The sequence below is a fragment of the Microtus pennsylvanicus genome, chromosome 11 (genome assembly GCF_037038515.1).
Source record: "Microtus pennsylvanicus isolate mMicPen1 chromosome 11, mMicPen1.hap1, whole genome shotgun sequence".
Lineage (NCBI taxonomy): Eukaryota > Metazoa > Chordata > Mammalia > Rodentia > Cricetidae > Microtus > Microtus pennsylvanicus.
Window position 1 is genome coordinate 89,246,402 of NC_134589.1, and position 20,482 is coordinate 89,266,883.

Here is a 20,482-nt window from a genome sequence, read left to right on the forward strand (position 1 = left end):
GGGATTTTGGTTTGGTTGATTGGTTGGTTGGTTGGTTTTTTGGTTTGGTTTGGTTTGGTTTTGGGGGGTGGGGTTTGGTTTGGTTTTTTCAAGGCAGGGTTTCTCTGTGTACATTTGACTGACCTGGAACTCACTCTGTAGACCAGACTGGCCTCGAACTCAGAGATCCGCCCGCCTCTGCCTCCTGAGTGCTGCCACCACCCGGCCACATAAGGGTTTTTGTAGAAGAAAAGTAAAGTGAATTAAGTTGGTTTTTAAAGATTTGCCAGGTGGTGGTGGTGCACGCCTTTAATCCCAGCACTCCAAAAGCAGAGGCAGGTAGATCCCTGTGAGTTCAAGGCCAGCCCAGTTCACAAAGTAAGTTCCAGGACAGTCAGCTGTTATACAGAGAAACCCTGTCTCAAAAACAAAACAAAACAAAACAAAAAATTCTGGAAGGCATGATAGTCCACCCCTCTGTCTTATAAAGAAAGAAAGAAAGAAAGAAAGAAAGAAAGAAAGAAAGAAAGAAAGAGCAAACAAAAAATCTTTTTTAAAAAAATATTTATTGTATAATATTGTATACAATATTCCGTCTGTGTGTATGCCTGCAGGCCAGAAGAGGGCACCAGACCTCATTACAGATGGCTGTGAGCCACCATGTGGTTGCTGGGAATTGAACTCAGGACCTTTGGAAGAGGAGGCAATGCTCTTAACCACTGAGCCATCTCTCCAGCCCCCAAACAAAAAAAATCTTAACAGGCCTGTATCTGAAGAGAAGCAGAAGAGGAATAGTGGGCTGGGTGGGGGTAGATAGAGAAGAGGTGGGGGAAGGAATTAGAAAGAGGGGAGGGGAAACTTTGGTTGGAATATAAAAATAAAAACTAAATAAACAAACAAAACTACCAACAGGGATGGAAGAGGAGGCCTCAGCCCCATTGGAGGCACTGTTGGCAGCCCCTGGGAAAGTGAGAGACATTGTTATTTGATGTGGCTATGAGAGGTTGCCCACGCCCAGTCAGGGGCCCCACACGTGTGTGCACAGAGTCAACACTAAAAGAACTCAGGGAGATATTAATAATACACACAAAATAGAGATGTGAAGTTGGGAGGGAGACAGGTTGGGGGGATCTCATAAGGAGCTAGAGGGGAGTAGTGGGGAGCTGATATGATCAAAATACATTGTCTATATGTACAAAATTTTCACCGGATAAATAAAAAATTGTTTAATTATATTGATTCCAGAAAGGAAGAGAGAAGGGGGTCAGGAATTCTAGGAGTGGTTGAAACTTCCACAGATTTTAAGGAAGATGTAGACACAGTCCAGAGCGTGGGGGTCTCCAGAGAAATAAAGCCTCGAGGCATTCAACAAACTGTCCACAGTCGGGAGAAAGCAAATGGCTCAGGAGATCTCACCTCAGTGAACGGAATGGTTTATTCCTGGTTACAGGGAATGCACTAAGAGGCTATCTGTAAAGAGGAGAGAGAACAGTAACAAGTGTCTGTTAATACCCCCAGCAGTGCAAACCTCAGCTACACCCACAGCTTGGAGTTTAGGATACATTTTTGCTTTCCTTTCCTTTAGCCTCTGAAGCTGTCACAGCAGGGATGATGTGTCCTTTGTGCCGGGAGGGCATCCTGATGCAGCTGAGAAGGTCACTCTCTAGTTAAAGCGCTCCCTCTCTCTCTCTCTCTCTCTCTCTCTCTCTCTCTCTCTCTCTCATCATAACGTGGGTGCACCTTCACGTCCAATACGGAACCCCACTGTTTAGTTTCTCTGCTCAGAGAACAGAGGATCTCCCACAGGGCTGAGATACAGGCTTTAGGACTTGACTGTCCGAGATGGACCATACTGCCGTCGACTCCACCTCATCCTACCTCCATATCACAAATGTGTATTTTATTACTATCTTTCGTTTTCAACCAAAAATTTATATTCTACCAAATGTATTAAAATTAGAAATTAAACCGCCAAAAAATGATAAAAAGGAAAACATGGAAAAATAGAAAACTATAGCTTTTCTTTATTTTTCTCTTTAAATGTGTCTCAATAGTGTCATTTTTAAAACCACAACGACATCATCTCCAAATATATGCATGTGTTTTGCACAATTGGACAGATTTTTTGCGTGTGTAGGCGTGGGCATGGGTGTTTTTCCTCTCTGTGTGACTGTACTCTATGAACATGCCTCATACTGGTGGAGAGCAAAAGGAAGCCTGGGTCTCCTGGGACTCGAATTAAGACTGTTCTGAGCCACTGTGTGGGAGCTGGGAAGCAAAGAAGCAGCCAGTGTTCTTAACTGTGGGCCATCTCTCCAGCCCTCTGTTTAATGCTTTATTGTGTGTGTGTGTGTGTGTGTGTGTGTGTGTGTGTGTGTGTGCGCATGCGTGCGTGTGTGTGTCCACACTCTACCCAATGAGCCATCCTGCTGGCCTGGGACATGTCAAGACTCTCTCTGACTGTGACTTGTAGAACCTTAGGTATAATATGCCTCTGCCTCACTTTGCATCTGTCTTTAGCTACAGATAAGCGATCTCCTTGAATTTCTTTAGATTTTAGTTTGGTTTTAGTTATGTGTATATGAGGGACAATGTGGTAGTTTGAATGGGAATGGCCCACATAGGCTCATATACACAAATGATTAATCACCAGGGCATAGGGCTGTTTGGGAAGGATTAGGAAGTGTGGCCTTGTTGAAGGAAGCATGCCATTGAGGGTGGCTTTGAGGTCTCAAAACTCCACACCAGGCCGTGTCTCTCTCTTCCTACTGCCTGTCCAATCAGGATGGAAAGCTCTCAGCCGCCGCTCCAGCACCATGCCTGTCTGATTCCTGCCATGTTGATCATAAATTAAGCCTCTAAGCCAGTGTTTCTCAAGGTTCATGACCCTTTGGTTAAAAAAAAAAAAAAACCTTTCACAGGGGTTGTCTAAGATCATCAGAAAACACAGACATTTACATTATCGTTCACAACAACAGCAAAACTACAGTTAGGAGGTAGCAACAAAAATAATATTATGGTTGGGGGTCTCCACAACATGAGGGACTGTGGTGAAGGGTCGCAGCTCTAGGGAGGTTGAGAACCACTGCTCTGAACTGCAGACAAACCCCTGCTCAAATGCTTCCCTCTGGAAGTGCTGCCTTGGTCTCTGCACAGCAAGAGTACAGCAGCGGCATGCACACCCGGCTGCAGAAGCCCACAGAGAACAGAAGCATCAGATCTCCCTTCAGCGGGACTTACAGGAAGCTGTAAGCATCTGCTGCGGGCGATAGGAATCAAACTGTGTCCTCTGCAAGAGCACGAAGTCCTCTTAACTGCTGTGCCATCTCACTGGCCCAGCATTCTTGCGTTTTTATTTTCTCCATCACGTTTCCCACTTTGTCTCTCTTATTTCTTGCTGACTTATTGTCTGTACAATTAATTACTGCTTGCCTCCATGTAGACTGTTTATTTCCTTGCTTATAGTCTTCGTTTTATTCCGTTTCCTGTGTTTCAGCTCTGTGGGCATCTTTCAAATGGCTATTTTCAATTCTTTAAGCAATTCATAAACCTTAGCTTCCTGCTGACCAGTCTCTAGTGTTTTGGTGTCATGGCCGCTGTGCGGTTGTAGCATGAGTCTCTGCTTCTTTGTGTGTTGCGTTATCCTTCATGAAAATGTGTGCATTTGAAAACCAATCAGCAGTATATCCCATGAGGAAAATTAAGGATAAGATAGAAATTTCTCAAAGCACTCAAAATAGAACGGCTGAAGTCTGGCAAGGCTGAATTAGACAACAGACATTAATGGTCACGGTTGGATACCTGTTATCCATCTCAGTGTCAAAGCAGTAGACGAGAGGCCGCCACAAGGCATTTGCTCAACCACGTTCATAGCGGCATTACTCGTAACCGCCAGAACCTGGAAACAACATAGATGCTCCTCAGCCGAAGAGTGGAGGGAGACAGTGTGCTGCATTTACACAATGGAGCACTGCTCAGCAGAAAAAAACAATGACAACTTGAAATTTGCAGGCAAATGGACGGAACTAGAAAAAACATCCTGAGTGAAATAACCCGGACCCAGAAAGACAAATACAATATGTACTCACTCATAAGTAGATACCAGACATAAAGCAAAGGATAATCAGCCTACAGCCCACAACCCCAGAGAAGCCAGAACCCTCATCCAGAAACAGACGGAAGCGGATGCAGAGATCCACAGCTAACCACAGGGCAGAACTCCCAGAGTACAATCAAAGAGAGGGAGGAGGGAGAATATGAACAAAGGGGTCAAGACCATGATGGGGGAACCCACAGAATGAGCTGGCCTGAGCTAGTGGGAGATCACTGACTCTAGACTGACAGCTGGGGAACCTGCACAGGACCGAACTAGGCCCCCTGAATGCAGGTGACCACGGTGTGGCTTGGACAGTGTGTGAGGTCAGTGGCAGTGGGACCAGGATCTAACTCTAATGCATGAACTGACTTTAGCGAGACCATTCTCTATGAAGATACCTTGCTCAGTCTAGGCACGGGATGGGGGTGTGAGGTAAGAGGGTGGCAGGAGATGGGGGGAGAGCCTTGGTCCTGTTTCAACAAGGTGATGGGAGGCTTAGACTTCCCAGGGGAAGCCTTACCCTCTCTGAGTAGCTGATGGTGGATGGGGTAGAGGAAGGGAAAGGAGTGGGAGGAGAGGAGGGAGGGGGAACTGGGATTGGTATGTAATAAATAAATAAATAAAATTAATACTTATAAGGAAAAGAGGAAATTTTTTCTGTTTTTATTTTATTTATTATTAAAAAGAAAATAAACTATCTTTTTTATTATACATACCAATCCAAGTTCCCACTCCTTCCCCTCCTCCCATTCCCCCCCACACCTCCCACTCCACTGCCGTCTAATCCTCAGAGAGGGTAAGGCACATTGCCTTGTGGAAGGTCCAGGACCCTCCCTACTATATCTAGGCTCAGCAAGGTATCCATCCAAAGAGAATAGGCTCCCAAAAAGCCAGTACAAGCAGTAGGGATAAATCCTGGTGCCGGTTGCCCCTCAGTCTGCCCCAGCCATACAACTGTCACCCACATTCAGAGGGACTAGTTTGGTCCTATGCTTGTTCCTTCCCAGTCCAGCTGGAGTTGGTGAGCTCCCATTAGCTCAGGTAGACTGTTTCAGTGGGTGAACCCATCATGGTCTTGACCTCTTTGCTCATATTCTCACCCCTCCCACTCTTCAACTGGACTTTGGGAGTTATAAGGAAAATGTTTTAAGAGATGAGCCAGTTGACTGGGAGCAGCGCATTCTAAACACCGGGTGCTAATTATAAAGTAAGGGCCAAGTGGCTAGATTTAGCTTTTATAACCACTTATATGCTCTGAACGTGCTGCATATGGTAATTTTTCAATAAAATCGATACTTGTTTAATCTCAAAAGAAGTTATTTGACCCCCATATCTGTGGGTTACCTTCATCCAGGCAAGACTGCTAGCATTCATCTGCTCTGGAGACTGCTGGTCCCTCTCATCCAGTCTTAGGTCACACCAGTCCTCTCCTCTTACCGTTGTGCTAGGGCAGACGCAGACGCCCCATGCCCACACTAGGAAGCCACGGATGTGTGGGAGGGCCTCCCTTCCGTGGCTCCTGAGGAAGTGGGAAGTTCAGAGATTTCTCCTACTATTAGAAAAGAGCCCCAGGGACAAGGGCTGCAGGCTTCAGCTCCCTTACGCTTCCCCCGCCATCCTGGCCACTGTGAGTTCTTGACCGGCTCTGGAAGCTTTCAGGTCACATTGGCCTGTATGCTGTGATGTTCATGTACCACTTAAACCACGGGGCCTTTACTTTACCCTCTTCTGCTGGTGTCCCAGGCATGGCACAGCTCTAGGTGTTAGAGCATAAAGTGTACCCACAGCCTACTGAGTGGGATAATTTTCACAAGAACAGAGCATAGAGCATCTCTTCCCGAGACCTAGAACAGCAGCTTTGCCAGGCACACTGAAAGGTGAGCAGTCAACACTCCCTCTGTGGTGGACATAACCTGTGTCCGGCTGCTAACAAAAGCAAGTGTCACTGCTAATAGAGACCAAGAACAGAAAATCTGAGACACACGCTCATGTCTGGCCAGTTTAGCTTGGATGAGCCGTGTCACAGCCATTCTGCAACTGCTCCTCCTTTAAAATGGAATTTCAGGAACCCACAAAAGGATCCCAGTCCCTTTGGCTAATAATCTGAACAACGTGTCGTTGGGAGGAGCTTCCACTCAAGCGTTTCTGTAGACAAGAGCTTTAGAAACAAGGGCCAGTCTGCAAATGTGATCTGTTGCTTCTGCAAGGGAGAGTTCCCAGCCTGCGGTCAGCACACGGGTCTTCCCTGTGCCAAGATAACAGTGATGGACATTTGCAACACACCCACTATCAGTTCCAAACTCAGATGTTAGACAGATGGCTCAGAACTAAGTCACTGGCTGCTCTCGCAGAGAACTGGGTTTGATTCTCAGTGCCCACACAGTGGTTCACAACAGTCTGTGACCGCAGTTCCAGGGACCTGATGCCCTCTTCTGGCCTCCTTGGGCACGCTATTCAACCATGGTGCACAGACATTTGTACAGGCAGAACACACACACACACAAATAGAAAATTAATAATGATTTGGATTTTCAGAGACACGGATACTCAGAACACCCAATATACATACAAAGAAAATAATGAAGCTTTTGTTTTATTTTTTAAATATTTATTTATTATACATACAATATTCTGTCTGTGTATGCCTGCATTCCAAAAGAGGGCACCAGACCCCATTACAGATGGTTGTGAGCCACCATGTGGTTACTAGGAATTGAACTCAAGACCCTTGGAAGAACAGGCAATGCTTTTAACCTCTGAGCCATCTCTCCAGCCCAAGGAAGCTTTTATTAATGGATCTAACGTAAATAATTTCAGAATATTTATATTGCAAAGGACACTTATCAATGTAACAAAATCTATAACAACTTTAACAACAGCTCAAACCCTAAATACTAGTGTATTAAAATTTCAAAGAACAACTACAGAAAAAAAAATGCTTCATCAACCTTCAAAATGTATTCTTCTTCAATAAACTCACACTGAAGGCCAGCCTCGCTAGAGGGGAGATTGAGACAGAGGATTTTTCTTCAAAGTTCAAACTTTATTGAAGAGTTCAATCTGGACAGAAACTGGAGAAACGCAAGGTGTGTGGCCAAGTCTCCAACTACTGTTCAGCCCTTACAAGACAGCAGAAAGCCCACACAACAGAGATACCTGCAGGGGTAAAGAGTGGCAAAAACCTTAACCAGTGTTCAGATCTGACAGAACTCCACAGGATTTATACTGGAGAGGACCCTACAAATGAGAGGCTGTGGCTTTAATGAGAGTGTAAATCTTTCGACATCAGAGTTCATTTTAGAAAGAATTCTTATAGATATGCTGACAGTAAAGGCCTCTTTGGGGCTGGAGAGATGACTCATCACTTAGAGACACCAACTGCCCTTCCAGAGGACCAGGATTTTGTGCCCTGCACTTACATAGAGCCTCACGCTTGGGAGACCTGATGCCCTCTGCTGGCCTCTGAGGGCACTGCACAAACATTTTTTTAAATGGAAAAAAAAGAGACTTTTTTCAAATGTACACATAAAAAAGCAAAATATACATTTATAAGACAAAATAATTATTTAAATATATAAGGGTATAGAAAGCCTTTGTCCACACCAGACCCTAAGCTAAGGGCTACGGGAAATGAACCGTGCACACACACAGGACTCTGGGATCACGCGTCTGACTGCGCTAACTTGGGCTTCCCATCTGACAGGGCTAACTCGGGCTTCGCGGCTAGATAAGCCCTCTACCTTTGAGCCACACCCAGCCCAGCAAAACCTCCACTGCTTTAACTTTTCTAGATACCATGAGTTGATGTAAATAAGCCTCAGACTCAGAGAATTATGCAGACATTCCCTCTAAAATGATCTGATTGTATTATGTATCTGAGGTTTCTCGATAGCCTTGCTCCTTGTCACTGGAGGAAACTCTGACGTAGGCTCTTTATAACCAAACAACAAGATTCATCCCTGAGAATTTGCCGTCTGTATGCAACACAGCCCAGACAGTGGATTCTGAAATGCTTTTATTCAGATTATGTACAGCTTCACTAAATGAAGATCAACCTTTCCTCTTCTGGGTTTTTTGTTTGGTTTTGTCATTGGTTTTTGTTTGTTTGTTTTTGTTGTGTTTTGGGGGGTGGGATGAGTTTGTTCATGTTAGTTGTTCTTGGGTTTTGTTTTGATTTTGGGTTTTTTTGTTTGTTTGTTTGTTTGTTTTTTCTTATGTTTTTTGGTTTTTCGAGACAGGGTTTCTCTGTGTAGCCCTGACTGTCCTGGAACTCGCTCTGTAGACCAGGCTGGCCTCAGACTCAGAGATCCTCCTGCCCCAGCTTCCCAAATGCTGTGATTAACGGTGTGCAGCCACTGTGCCTGGCAGAATAAATCTTTCCAATGAGTTGTTACCTTTGTGTTTTGAGTGCATTGACATGGGCATCAAGTTTTTCCATCCTTCTTCAAACTTCTAAGTCACATATACTAACCACACACCCAAGCAAACGGAGTGATGGCTGTCTAGTAACCATTGCTAGGGTTAGTTACTACACCTTGAAATAATTGGTGACTATTATTTTCATCAATTACAACTTGCTTCCTTTTGTGAGAGTAGTGACAGTCATGGAAATGTTATTACAGAGGTACAATAAAAAGTCCCGATTGCCAGGTGGTAGCACACACCTTTAATCCCAGACTCCAGAGATAGAGGCAGGCAGAGTAAGGCCAGCCTGGTCTATAGAGTGAGTTCCAGGACATGCTCCAAAGCTACAGAGAAACCCTGTCTCAAAAAACCAAAACAACAACAACAAAAAAAAATCCCAGATTCCAGAATCTTAAATTATCTTTTGTGAAATTTTAGTAGTTAATTGTTTTCACAGATCATTCCATGACCTATAAAACACACAAACCTTAGTTCGAGGATTGCCTGATCTACAAAGCGAGTTCCAGGACAGCCAGAGCTACACAGAGAAACCCTGTCTCAAAAAAAAAAAAAAAAAAAAACCACAACAACAACAACAACAAATAAATATATAAAAAGAAGAAGCAGATGGTAGAGGCCAGAGTAGTATTTATGTAAGTGTATATGCTGTGTCTATTCAAAAAGGGTAATTATTGAAATGAAAAAATAAATTTAAAAATAAAATTAAAAGGTAAAATTAGAAATCTCCTCTACCTGAGAAATTGTTATTCCGCTGAAGGATTTATTCTAAATCGGAGCCTAATCCTTGATTGAAAATCTCTGCACGCCAGCACAGGTAAGGCAGGGAACCAGACTGGAGGGAGATCCCAGCTCTCTGAGCTCTAACTAGGCCATCATGCCGTGGAGGATCCAGTGAGCCAACAACACTCCCTGGGTCAGCTGTGTGAGCCCTCCGGAGCACCAGCTCTGACCCACAACACCGCGTTCCTACCCACTCACCACGCCCACCACGCAGTAGTTTCGCTCTCTCGCACATTGTTATGGCCTCAGAAATCATCCTCGCGCTACCATTGTTTCTAAGCTTATCCCTTAAAAATCTCAAAGGATCAAGAGGGCTCCTGTTGGGTCAGTGCTTTAAGGTCCCAAAGCTGTGCAAACGCGTCCACCAGCTCAGTTCTGCTCACTGGACCACAATCTCTGCTCACTACGAGGGTCTCAGGCAGACCCCGCCCTTCCATTGGGGTAGCATCTCATCTCAGTACGGAAGAGGTCGCTCAGAAGGAAACAAGACTTAAAGCAAACTCTTCCCTCCAAGGGAGCACAGCGCTCTTGGCATCTGCAACCCAGACCCCTGAACTTCAGTCAGCGAGAAAGCAAATCTTTAGCCGTTGGGTTCCTGCTGCTCTGTCAGGGCAGGCCTAGGAAAATAACAGCCACAGTCTGGACTGCCCGTCATCTGTCCGTCATCCCCTCTGGAGCACTCCACAAGGCAGTAGGGGATTGGTGCTCCTCTCAGGCCACAGTGGCTGAGGAGTAGCCACTTCCAATCTGTCTAGTGGCTTTGGTCTTTCTCCTAGGAACAGTGAGGTGGGTTGCATGAGAACGTCCCCCATAGGCTCACTCATGTGTGCAAACACTTGGTCCCCCCGCAGGAGGCACTGTGTGGGTAGACAGCAGAATCTAGGAGGCAAAGCCTTGCTTGAGGAAGAAAACATCACTTCCAGTTCAGCCTGATTCGCACTTTTAAGATGTGAGCACTCAGCTTCCTGCTCCTGCTGGGACGTCTCTGCACTGATATATTCCTCGGCCTCTGGAACCTAAAACCAAAATAAACGCTTGCTTCTCTTAGTCACTTTTGGTCATGGCGTTTTAACCAGTGACTAATACAGATGGTAAGACTTCTTGGAATCATTCAGCAAAACTCCATCTTGCTGATCTCAGAGATGGACAGCCCGCTCGCTCAGAGTTCCACCGTTCGCCCCAACCCCCGTCATCCATAGTCTGGAACAGTCAAAAATATCCCTTTCAGTCCTAGTGGAGAAGGCACCTCAGGAAGGGACAAAAAAAAGGACACTTCACCTGTTCATACTGTCTCAGCAGGGTCCCCTTGGCCCAGGCTAACCCTTAAAGGTTATGAGGACAGACCAGTCTACCCACCACATGCTCCTTTCCGGACTGAGACAAAGCCAAGAAGAGAAGAGAAGGAAGCCTGACTCAGGGGCCGAGTGTGGAGGCCTCCCCACCACAGGGCAGGGCAGAGTCGTGAGGAACAGTCTGCTGCTTCCATCCACATGGCCTCTGACCAATGCACAGCTGCCTCCTCTCTGGGGTCCCACAGACACCCAAGGGTCAGTCCCAGGGTCTTTAGTTCACCTCCCCAAAGCAGAAATGGCTCATCCGGCTGAGACAGGCTGAGACTGAATCTAGTGTCCTCCCAAGATAGGAGGAAAGAAAATGCCCACACCCCTCGGTAGGGGTCAGGTCCTGCTGGACACAGGAAGGGCCACAGGCTGGGGTTGTGTGAACTCAGGGCTCTGGGTGTGTTCTGGGAAGGCTGAGGGGCGGAGCTCCTCACAGGAGTTCAAGATGCAATAGTCACTGCCGCCCCCGTCTGAGTCCAGAGGAGGGGGCCGGACAGAGACCACCGGAGAAGCCCAGCCCTCCTGGGGTAGGTAGGCAGACGGCTGTCCTTCCAGCTCCAGACACACTGCGGGCAGCACATGCGCCAAGCCTGGTGGCCCTGAGAAGCCAAGCCCTGCGCCTTCCCACGGCAGGCTGGAAAACTGCACAGGGCACGCTGGGCTGTAGGTGAGGGATGTAATGGCCTCCCAGATGCTGGACTCTGAGCCTCCTGATGGAGTGCCGGCATCATTCCGTCTTGGTTGCAGTCCGGTTCTGTGGGCCCCTGTCCAGGTCTGCATCAGAGCAGGAGGCAGGAGAAGGGCTTAGGTAGTATGTTCTGGACTTACCCTGGGAGCAGCAGAACCCCCCCTGACAGCCCAGATCTCCTCCTCCAGGAAGTTCTAACATGTGCTCCCAAAGCCAAGGCGTGCCTGGGCCCAGAGCATTCTACCTTTCTCTCATGCATGAAGCACTGAGTCTCTCCAGGCCCCTCAGGTCCCCCCTCAGCCCGAGGCCACAGAACCAGGTGCCAAGGAGAAAGGGGAAGAGTGACAGGTGCCAAAGACAAAACCATGGCAGAACTATCGTACAGGGCCACACAGCAGGGGCAGATGGGGGACACCACCACCCCCAAAAAAATGCAGCAACACACAAAACTAGAGACACAGTCCGGAGCCTCTGCAGAGCCACAGGAGGGCTGAGCCTCCCGAAGAATGCTGTCTCTCAGCGGGACTAGAAGCCTCCCCTGTGTCTCACAGTCCACTACTGCTGTGCCAGGGAAAGCTGGCCCACAACACCATCCCATAAATACAGCAAAATATGTGCCCATTAGAGATGGGGTACAAATGTAAACCTACTCTATAGACAAAAGAGACTCGGAGCATAGACAGGCCCCCACTGCTCGTGCGCCCCAGTCTAGGCCCAAACTTTGCTTACACAAGGCAGACTTCTAGGCCATATCCTGCCCCTGTAGTGCCAGACTTGGCCCTGCTTCCCTGAAGTTCCCCGGCACACACCTGGAAGTCCCCATTGTACACACTGTAGAGAGGAAGGAAGAAAGGTGCTGGAGAGGGAACGTTTTGGTAGATGATCCTCTTCACCCTGAAACCAAAATAGAAAAGTCAGGACCAAAGGGACCGAGATAGAAGCCTTTCCTAATGCCACACTCCAGAAGGCTTAAGGTCACTGCCAAGACTGGAACTTCTACCTACCAGATGCCAGCCCACTACACACAAACCTGTCCTCAAAGGCCACTAAGCACAGCAACACATGACTATTGTTTCATCTGAGATCACTTCAGCCCATTTATTAAGGGCCAAAGTCAGCAATGCAATAATATCAATCAAAAATAAATACATAAATAAAACCTCTGAATGAACCCCAGAACGGGAGCCAATGTGGGTCACTGTGACCTCTTTGCTTAATGCCCATATTTACACCACAGCCTGTGTGTGTTCTCCAATAGTGGGTTCAGGGCCTGGAAGCAACCAGCTGTGTCCTTAGCTCTCAGATGAAGCCAATAGCTCCAGAGATAACATCTGTGCCATCAGCAGGCAGCCGTGTTTCCCCAGTCTCACATACTAATACATGTGTGCTGTGGGACAACGGTCTTGTATTGCTTTAATAAAATGCTGATTGGCCAGTAGCCAGGCAGGAAGTAGAGGCAGGGTGATGAGAACAGGAGACACAGGGGAAACCAGACACAGAGGAAGCAAGATGAGAATGCCTCACTGATAAAAGGTACCAACCCACGTGGCTAGTACAAACAAGAATTATGGACTATTTTAAGACGTAAAATTAATTAATAAGAAAACCTGAGCTATTAGGCCAACCAGTTTATAATTAATATAGACCTCTGTGTGTTTCTTTGGGGCAGGACCAGGTGGGACACAAACCTCTGGCAACACTCGTGTATCCCAGCACACTTACATGCATGTCCACAATTCATTCACACACACACACATGTACATGCACACACACACACACACTGGCTACCTACCTGGGTGACAGCTTGAACAGAAGGCGAATAAGGCCGGTCAGCAGAAGAAAGATGGACACAGCAACAAGGACACTATCTGACCACCGCCAGGATGGGAGCAGGAGGTCTGTGGGCAGAAAGGTCCATGGCTGTGAGTAGCCTAAGTGCCAGGACGTTCCCCTAAGACCACATGGTGTGTGTGGGGGGGGAGTCACTGTTAGTTCTCCGAGCCGAAACAGAAAGAGTTTAGGATGGGCCTTGGGGCTTGTGTTGTGAACCTCTGATGTTCCTGGGATGACCTCATCTGTACCCCTCCTTTCCCACTTGCCATATGGCCAGTGGTCACCACTGCACAAAGGAAACCCAGGTCTTGTCCAGCCTCAGACAGAAGCAGCCAGTGTGCAGTCCCAGACACCCTTGCTCCTCATGGTGGCCACTAGCTATGAACTAGCACATCCGGAAACAAGGGGAGGGGCTGTAGGTTGAGGAAAGAGAGGAGAGGCAGAAGGAACCAAGGAACAGAGACTCAGCCCAGGCTGTGACGAAGCACCCACCACACAGCACCTACCCTGTCTCCATCTCTGGGGAGAAGGAAAGGACACAGGCTGACTCCACTCACTCCAATGGCTCTTATAATATCTCTCCTCTGCCATGTCATCCTCCTCCAACAAAGTCATCTGGACACGCAGTCTGGCCTCGTAAATGGAGCCAGGGTTCAGCTCGACGGCTTCAAGGCTGAGCCAGGTCACTCCAACAATACGGTCCTTGTGCCGGGCCTGCTGCAGGGTTGGGGGCATTTGACTGAGCGCAGGGCCCTAAAGAATGGACATACATGTACCCACAAGCCCACATATATACACACACACCAGTGGGTACATGTACACCTTTACCACATTTACACACTCTCTCCAGTTAAACATTCAGCCAGAGACGCACAAAGCAAAGCTACTCACACATGTACAAATGGGCACACACACACTATGTTCAAAGACACACACACAAACACGGGTTTGTATGTAGCCAGCACCTACATGCACATCTGATTCTGACTTCCTCTGTCCTCACCACTGACTCGAGCCAGTCCCAGGAGAGAGACCTCAGAGATCTACCACCAAGTTACCTCCCAGGGCTCTTCCTGCTTCTTGAAGGCCAGCTCATAGTTGAGGTCTGAGCTCCAGGGCTCCAGAGCAAAATGGATGCTCCAGGTCAGGACACAGCGCCCAGAGCTGATGTTGCTCTGCAGATCCGAGGGAGGATCCAGCTTAACTGAAACAAAGAGGGGCCCAGTGTGGCTGCAGCTACCATTGTGTCCCTCAGCATGGCCAGAACCAGGACCAAGGACATTCAGACCGGGGACCTCATCTGGAGACTACGTCAGGAAAACTGCTTGGTGAAAGACAGTCAATGACTTCCTAAGTCCCTGCAGCAAGGTAATTTCCTTCACAGTAGGCTGCAGGAAGTTCTTCCTGGTGTCCTTCCGGAATTGACAGGAGTGCTGGTGTGGAAGTCCCCTCTGTGTGCTGCGATTACCATTAATGAATAAAGAATCTGCTTTGGACCTGTAGCAGGGGAGAACTTAGGAAGGTAGGGAAAGCTAGGCTGAATGCTGGGAGAAAGGAGGCGGAGTCAGAGAGACACCATGGAGCTACTGCCAGAATCAGACATGCTGAAACTTTGCCGGTAAGCCACTGCCACGTGGCGATACACAGTTAAATTAATATGTAAGAGTTAGCCAATAAGAAGCTAGAACTAATGGGCCAAGCAGTGATTAAATTAATACAGTTTCTGTGTGATTATTCAGGCAGGAAGAACAAGCGGCCCTGCCTCCAACAGAGGGGCATTTCCAGTAGCTCTCAGGCTGCATCTCTACCCCCACCTAACCACGTCTTCTTTGCCCAGACCCTGGCTCTGCAGCAGCCATTATGCCACTTCCCAGGGTCCTATCTGCTTCCAGGACTATGTGGTAAGGATTCTCACAAGGGCACTGGCGGCAGGGCTGTCCTACTCACTGTGCCTCCACGGCTGGAACTGTGAGTCCACCAAGCTGACCTGCTCCTCCTGCCCCATGACACGGCGGTGCAAAGTGATGTTGAAGACATCAGTGGGCACCAACACCTCCTCAAGGGGCAGCGTGAGGGTGCACACACTGCCCTGGAACGGGCACCTGTGACTGATATCTGTCACCTGGTTACTGGAAAGGCTGTGTGTTAGCACCATGGATGCTGCTACCACCACGGGGACCCTGTACCCTCCCTGAGCAGGCCTGGCCCTCCGTCCTCACTTGGTAAAGAGGAGCCAGGCCCTGGATTCCAGGCCCACTTCTGGAGCCGACCAGTGACAGTCAATCCTGAAGAGGCTGTTGCTGAAGCAGGTGAACGTCCCAGCCTTCGGCCCTGGGGATGGGGATGGGGGAGCACACAGTAGGGCCTCAAGGCAGAGCTGAGGTAGGTGGGGGAGATCTAGCCAGAACGTTTCCAAAAAAAGTACCAAGAGAATGTGTCAGGGGCAGGATGAGAGGCTTAGGGACGGCTGGGTTGTAACCACGGTAGCAGGGTCATTCAGACCTGAGACCTTTGTGGGGTGGGAGGCGGTGGGACACTAGAGGACAGGTTCCAGCAGTGTCTGGGCCCATGTTTCCCCTAGGTTGTCACAGATGACAACTTGTCCCCAAATCCCCTCTCTATCCTGTTACCTCAGGGAGATGTGGCACCAAACTCTCACCTGCTCCCTGCTCTGGGACAGGGACTCCCCAGCAGATGCAAAAGCAGACACAGGTGTAGATCAGGAACCAGGGGACCAGGACCTGCTTTACTGCCATCCTCTGCAGGGGCCAACCTGCAAAAGACTGAACTGTAGGGCCTGTGGGAGGCGTCCCCTGTGGGAGGCGTCTCCTGTGGGAGGCGTCCCCTGTGGGAGATGTCCCCTGTGCTGGGTGTCCCCTGTGTGAAATGTCCTCTGTGCTGGGCACCCCTGTGGGAGGTATCCCCTGTGCTAGGCACACCATGGGAGGTGTCCCCCATGCTAGGCACCCCTATGAATCCCTTGTGCTAAGCACCCCTGTGCAAGGTGTCCCCTGTGCTAGGCACCCCATGGTAAGCCTGCTTACCGTGTCCTGTGGACAGGACTGAGCACAGCTCTGCAGCTTCAGTGATTAACTGAAGCTTAGAAAAGCCAGCTGACTCAACCAAATACTGGTGCCTTCGGCACTAAACTGTCCCCTCAGACTCAGATCTCCTGAATCCTAGGCTCTGACAGCATCACGTCCACATTGCCAGCCATCCATCTCAGAGTGGTACCCTGCAACACCTGTGCTTTGTCTTGGCTCTTGTTGGTCTGTCTATCTGTATGTCTGTTTTAAGATGGAGCCACTCTATGTAACCCTGGCTGTCCTGGAACTCACTCTGTAGACCAGGCTGGCCTCGAACTCACAGAAATCCTCCAGCCTCTGCCTCCTGAGTGCTGTGATGCTGGGATTAAAGGCATGCGCCATCACGCCCAGTTCTGCCTCGGTTCTGACAACTGTCCAAGGAAAGGCTGCTCATTCACAATGCAAAAGTGAAGTCACATAAAGGGCCAGGGCTCTTCTCAGGGGCACAGGACAAGCCTCTGTGCATTTTCTGGCCTGCTACTCCTGAAACAGACTTATCCCGGGGTTCTGCCCTGGGGACACAGACGAAGACAGCAGCAAATGTCTATATAACAGACAGCTCTTCCCAAACAGCATGCCACGCACTGTCCTCAGCTGTCCCACAAAGGGAAGTCCCTGAGAAGAGCAAGACCTTGAGCCCTGGGATCCCTGAGGAACCAGAGCGGATGGGGACCAGAAGCTGTCTCTCAGGAAGTGCCTGACTTTGTGACTCTACTGAGGCCCTGTCACCCCATTTACATCTACAGATGGCTCCTGATAGCCCCTGAGCAGGAAGCAGGGCCACCCTGGTTATACAAGCCTGATTAGCGATAAGAAAGAAGAAAACATCCACGCACAGAGACCACAGTGCTGGCCTCCAGAAGCCAATGCCACCTCAGCAGACAGCACCCTGACCCACAGACCCAGAAGCCTGTCTACACAATCCAAGACAGACTTCTTTTTTGTTTGTTTTTTTGTTTTGTTTTTGTTTTTCGAGACAGAGTTTCTCTGTAGCTTTGGAGCCTCTCCTGGAACTAGTTCTTGTAGACCAGGTTGGCCTTGAACTCACAGAGATCCACCTGCCTCTGCCTCCCAAGTGCTGAGATTAAAGTACCACCACCACCTGGCCCAAGACAGACTTCTATTAACTCCAACCCACCGCCAAGCAGTCTGTCTGTCTGTCTGCACCTCTAGACAAACGACTGAAGCTTTAGGACGGAGCATGCAGCCTGGGTCACCAAGGACATGAAAACGAAACTCCCAGGCACTGTATGTCTCCTCTCGTGGTGATTATTGGCAAAGTGGGGACAAAGTATATATTCTCATATACTCCCAGGGTATCTGAGAACAGGATCCTAGACTCACAGAACCTGGAAGGAGAATGTGGGATGCCCTTCTGTATGCTGTGAACATGTCTTTATTACCATTGGTTAATAAAGAAGCTGATTTAGCCAGTAGTAAGGCAGAATAGAATCAGTAGGGAAAAAGAAGCAGAGATACAGGGAAAAAGAAGGCAGAGTCAGAAGGACACCATCCAGCTGCCAAAGGAGAAAGATGTCCGAGCATCACCAATAAGCCATGGCCACATGGCAATACACAGATTAATAAAAATGGGTTAATTTAAGTTGTAATAGCTAGTTAGTAAAAGTCTGAGCTAATAGGCCAAACAGTTTGAAATTAATATTAAACCTCACTGTGGTTATTCCGGAGCTGGCTGGCAGGAGAGAAACCTTCCGTTACACAGTACTGCCACAGAACTGGCACAGAACTCAGGGACTTGCCGCCACTGGAGAGAATCGGCTCATTGCAGCTTCAGGTTGGCCCACGAGCAGATGGCTTGAGAGCAGGGAGCAGAGTGACTTCCAGCCCAGTGTACCCCGTTTCTAGCCAGGGACACCAGAGGCAGGTACACCAGAATTGATGTATCTGGATCCGCCTGATACAATGTAGCTATTGTGTGGCCGGGGAGTGTTTCCTCTGCGCAGGGCATCTCTATCTGCACTGGGTGACTCTGGGAGGGTGGGATCACTACCCTTCTAATAATGAGAAAATAGACCCAGAGAAACCAGAGTCTAATCCAGCATGGGACTATAGGCCCCTCTGTTTTAGGAAGGGGTCCCACAAACTGCCACAGCACCCATGAACTTTCTGAGTGCACTGTGTGGCTCCTGGGGCTTGGCCTCACCAAGGAGGCCAAAGTCTTGGGCATCACAAGCCTCTCTCTCCCGAAGCTCTACCAGCACAGGCTGGCACTGACAGGAGGTCTCCCCTCCTTGACAGACAGACCTTGGGCCAGGTACTTAGGACTGAGGTAGGCAACTGAACACTCACTGGTCCTTGAGCCCAGGCTGGCCTGGGCCCAAAAATATCTGACCACAGCAAAGGTTATAGAACCTGTGAGAACCTAGAGGAACCAACACCCGCCATCTTGGATGGATGCTCCCGGGCATGTAGCCCTGACGTGAAGCCCCCACCACTGCCCAGCACACCCCACCACATCAGGTGTGAGGATATAGCCCTAGCCTCCCAGACTCTCAAAAGAACTAATATTGAGCTGGAGAGATGGCTCAGAGGTTAAGAGCACTGACTGTTCTTCCAGAGGTCCTGAGTTCAATTCCCAGCAACCACTTGGTCATCTATAATGAGATCTGATGCCAACACTGTATACATAATAAATAAATAAGTAAATCTTTTAAAAATATATAAAAAAAAGGTAATATTAACAACAACAACAATATAGCTATGGGCAAGAACACAGCTAGGTAAGTACTCTACAAGAAGACACACCCAAGCCCTGCTCTGTGTGCGTCTGTGTTTGTGTGTGCGCGTACATGCCCTCATGAGGTACTACCACTGAGCTGAATTCCAGGTCCCGTCCCCCTCACCCAGACAGGGTTTCTCTGTAACAACTCTGACTGCCCTGGAACTCAGACCAGGCTGGCCTCAAACTCACAGAGATCCACCTGCCCCTGCCTCCCAAGTGCTGCAATTAAAGGTGTACACCATCACCGCCCAGCCAGAAGCAAGTGTCCTTAACCACTAAGCCATCTCGCCATCTCCTCTTTTCTTTTCTCCCCAGCACTGGGCATTGAAGGCAGGGCCTTGGCATGCTAGGAGGCATGCACCTACCAACTGAGTTACATCCCGAGGCCCTGTTTTCTGTCTGACAGGGGCAGGGGAACTCCCTATTCTCCTGCCCACTCACAAAGCCCACAGAAGAGGATGGTAGGATTCTGCTCTTTAAGCAAACCTTGTCCAGTAGTGTCTTCTCTTCTCTCTGGAGGGAGACACCACGCTCTCCAGCAGCAGCAGGAGCCTGTGGCGTATGGAAGCTGTGCCAGGAAACGGGGCTAGAGGTGGACACAGCATCGAGTTTCCCCTTTGGAAAACCCCACAGAGTGTGAGGACCTCCTCTCTCACCAGGGGGATCCCAGAGCCTGCTGTGCACAGGGTGTATGAGGGCACTCACGATGTTGATGGAGTAGGGACGGTAAGAGCCGGAAGGAAGGGGGCCAGTGGACCAGCTGGGTGACAGCCAAGGTGACAGACTGGAAGGAGCAGAGACATTGAGGCAAAGAAAGAAGCCCCCCAGGAGCACCTTCCCGCATACTTCCCGCAGGAAAGGCAGCTAGTGGGCAGGCGTCCGTGGCACACTTGGCTGGACTCATACGAGGCTGGATCTAGAAGCAGTGGGTGACTAGCACAGGGAAGCTGTTGGGGAGGTGGCTAGGGAGTTCCTCCGGGAATTCTCACTCTGTCCCTCCAATGACTTTTTTACCCATCCGAAAGCACTCACCCACCCTCTATCTTAGCTTCCTCGCCCCAACCCAGGCTCGGCCAGCTGTGTCTCTCGGCACCCGAACCAGAGGTCCTGGCTAAGGCGGGTTCAAGCAGATGTACTGACACTGTACACTTGAAGGGTGAGTGGGTGGGTGGGTGGGAGGAAATGGTGCCCCACTACTCCCACTGCCTTCATGAGGAAGTGCCTCTGTGCCCTGCAGCAGGGGCCGCCCCTGAAGCCACCTGCAAGCAAAGCCAACTAAGCCAAATGGGCAGCTCGGGGCGCCTGATAATGCCCCAGCCCAACTCCTTAACAAAGATGCATTCCCACATCACTACTAAAGCTACCCTGCCCCAGGGGGTATCCAGGACTTTTCACCAGAGTGGAAGTCATGGGTTCTAGTTCACTCCTAGGAGGCTGAGGCCTGGCCAAGAGTAAGCCCAGAGGAGCATCAGTGTCCTGGAAGATCAAGTTAGAGAAGAAAGGCAGAATCCC

At 49.1% G+C, this 20,482-nt stretch overlaps 1 protein-coding gene across 1 annotated transcript; it reads right to left on the bottom strand.

Annotated features, from left to right (window-relative positions):
- Positions 1-6,715: 6,715 nt before the first annotated feature.
- Positions 6,716-16,883, bottom strand: LOC142831379 (interleukin-9 receptor-like). The gene is made up of 8 exons (XM_075941394.1): positions 15,790-16,883; positions 15,361-15,464; positions 15,089-15,270; positions 14,200-14,345; positions 13,648-13,858; positions 13,101-13,206; positions 12,118-12,202; positions 6,716-11,394 (listed from the first exon to the last, which is right to left on the bottom strand). The coding sequence occupies exons 1-8, from the start codon at positions 16,081-16,083 to the stop codon at positions 10,957-10,959; spliced, it is 1,566 nt and encodes a 521-aa protein (XP_075797509.1). The 5' UTR covers positions 16,084-16,883; the 3' UTR covers positions 6,716-10,956.
- Between the last annotated feature and the right edge of the window lie 3,599 nt (positions 16,884-20,482).

Bases quoted from the DNA above. Each gene is read 5' to 3' on its own strand.
- LOC142831379 (XM_075941394.1), bottom strand. From the start codon at position 16,083: ATGGTGTGCCTAGCACAGGGGATACCTCCCACAGGGGTGCCCAGCACA. The intron at 14,346-15,088 runs GTGAGTAGGACA...TCTTTGTTTCAG, and splicing joins GTTCCAGCCGTGGAGGCACA to TTAAGCTGGATCCTCCCTCG. The intron at 13,859-14,199 runs GTAACTTGGTGG...CCAACCCTGCAG, and splicing joins AGCAGGAAGAGCCCTGGGAG to CAGGCCCGGCACAAGGACCG.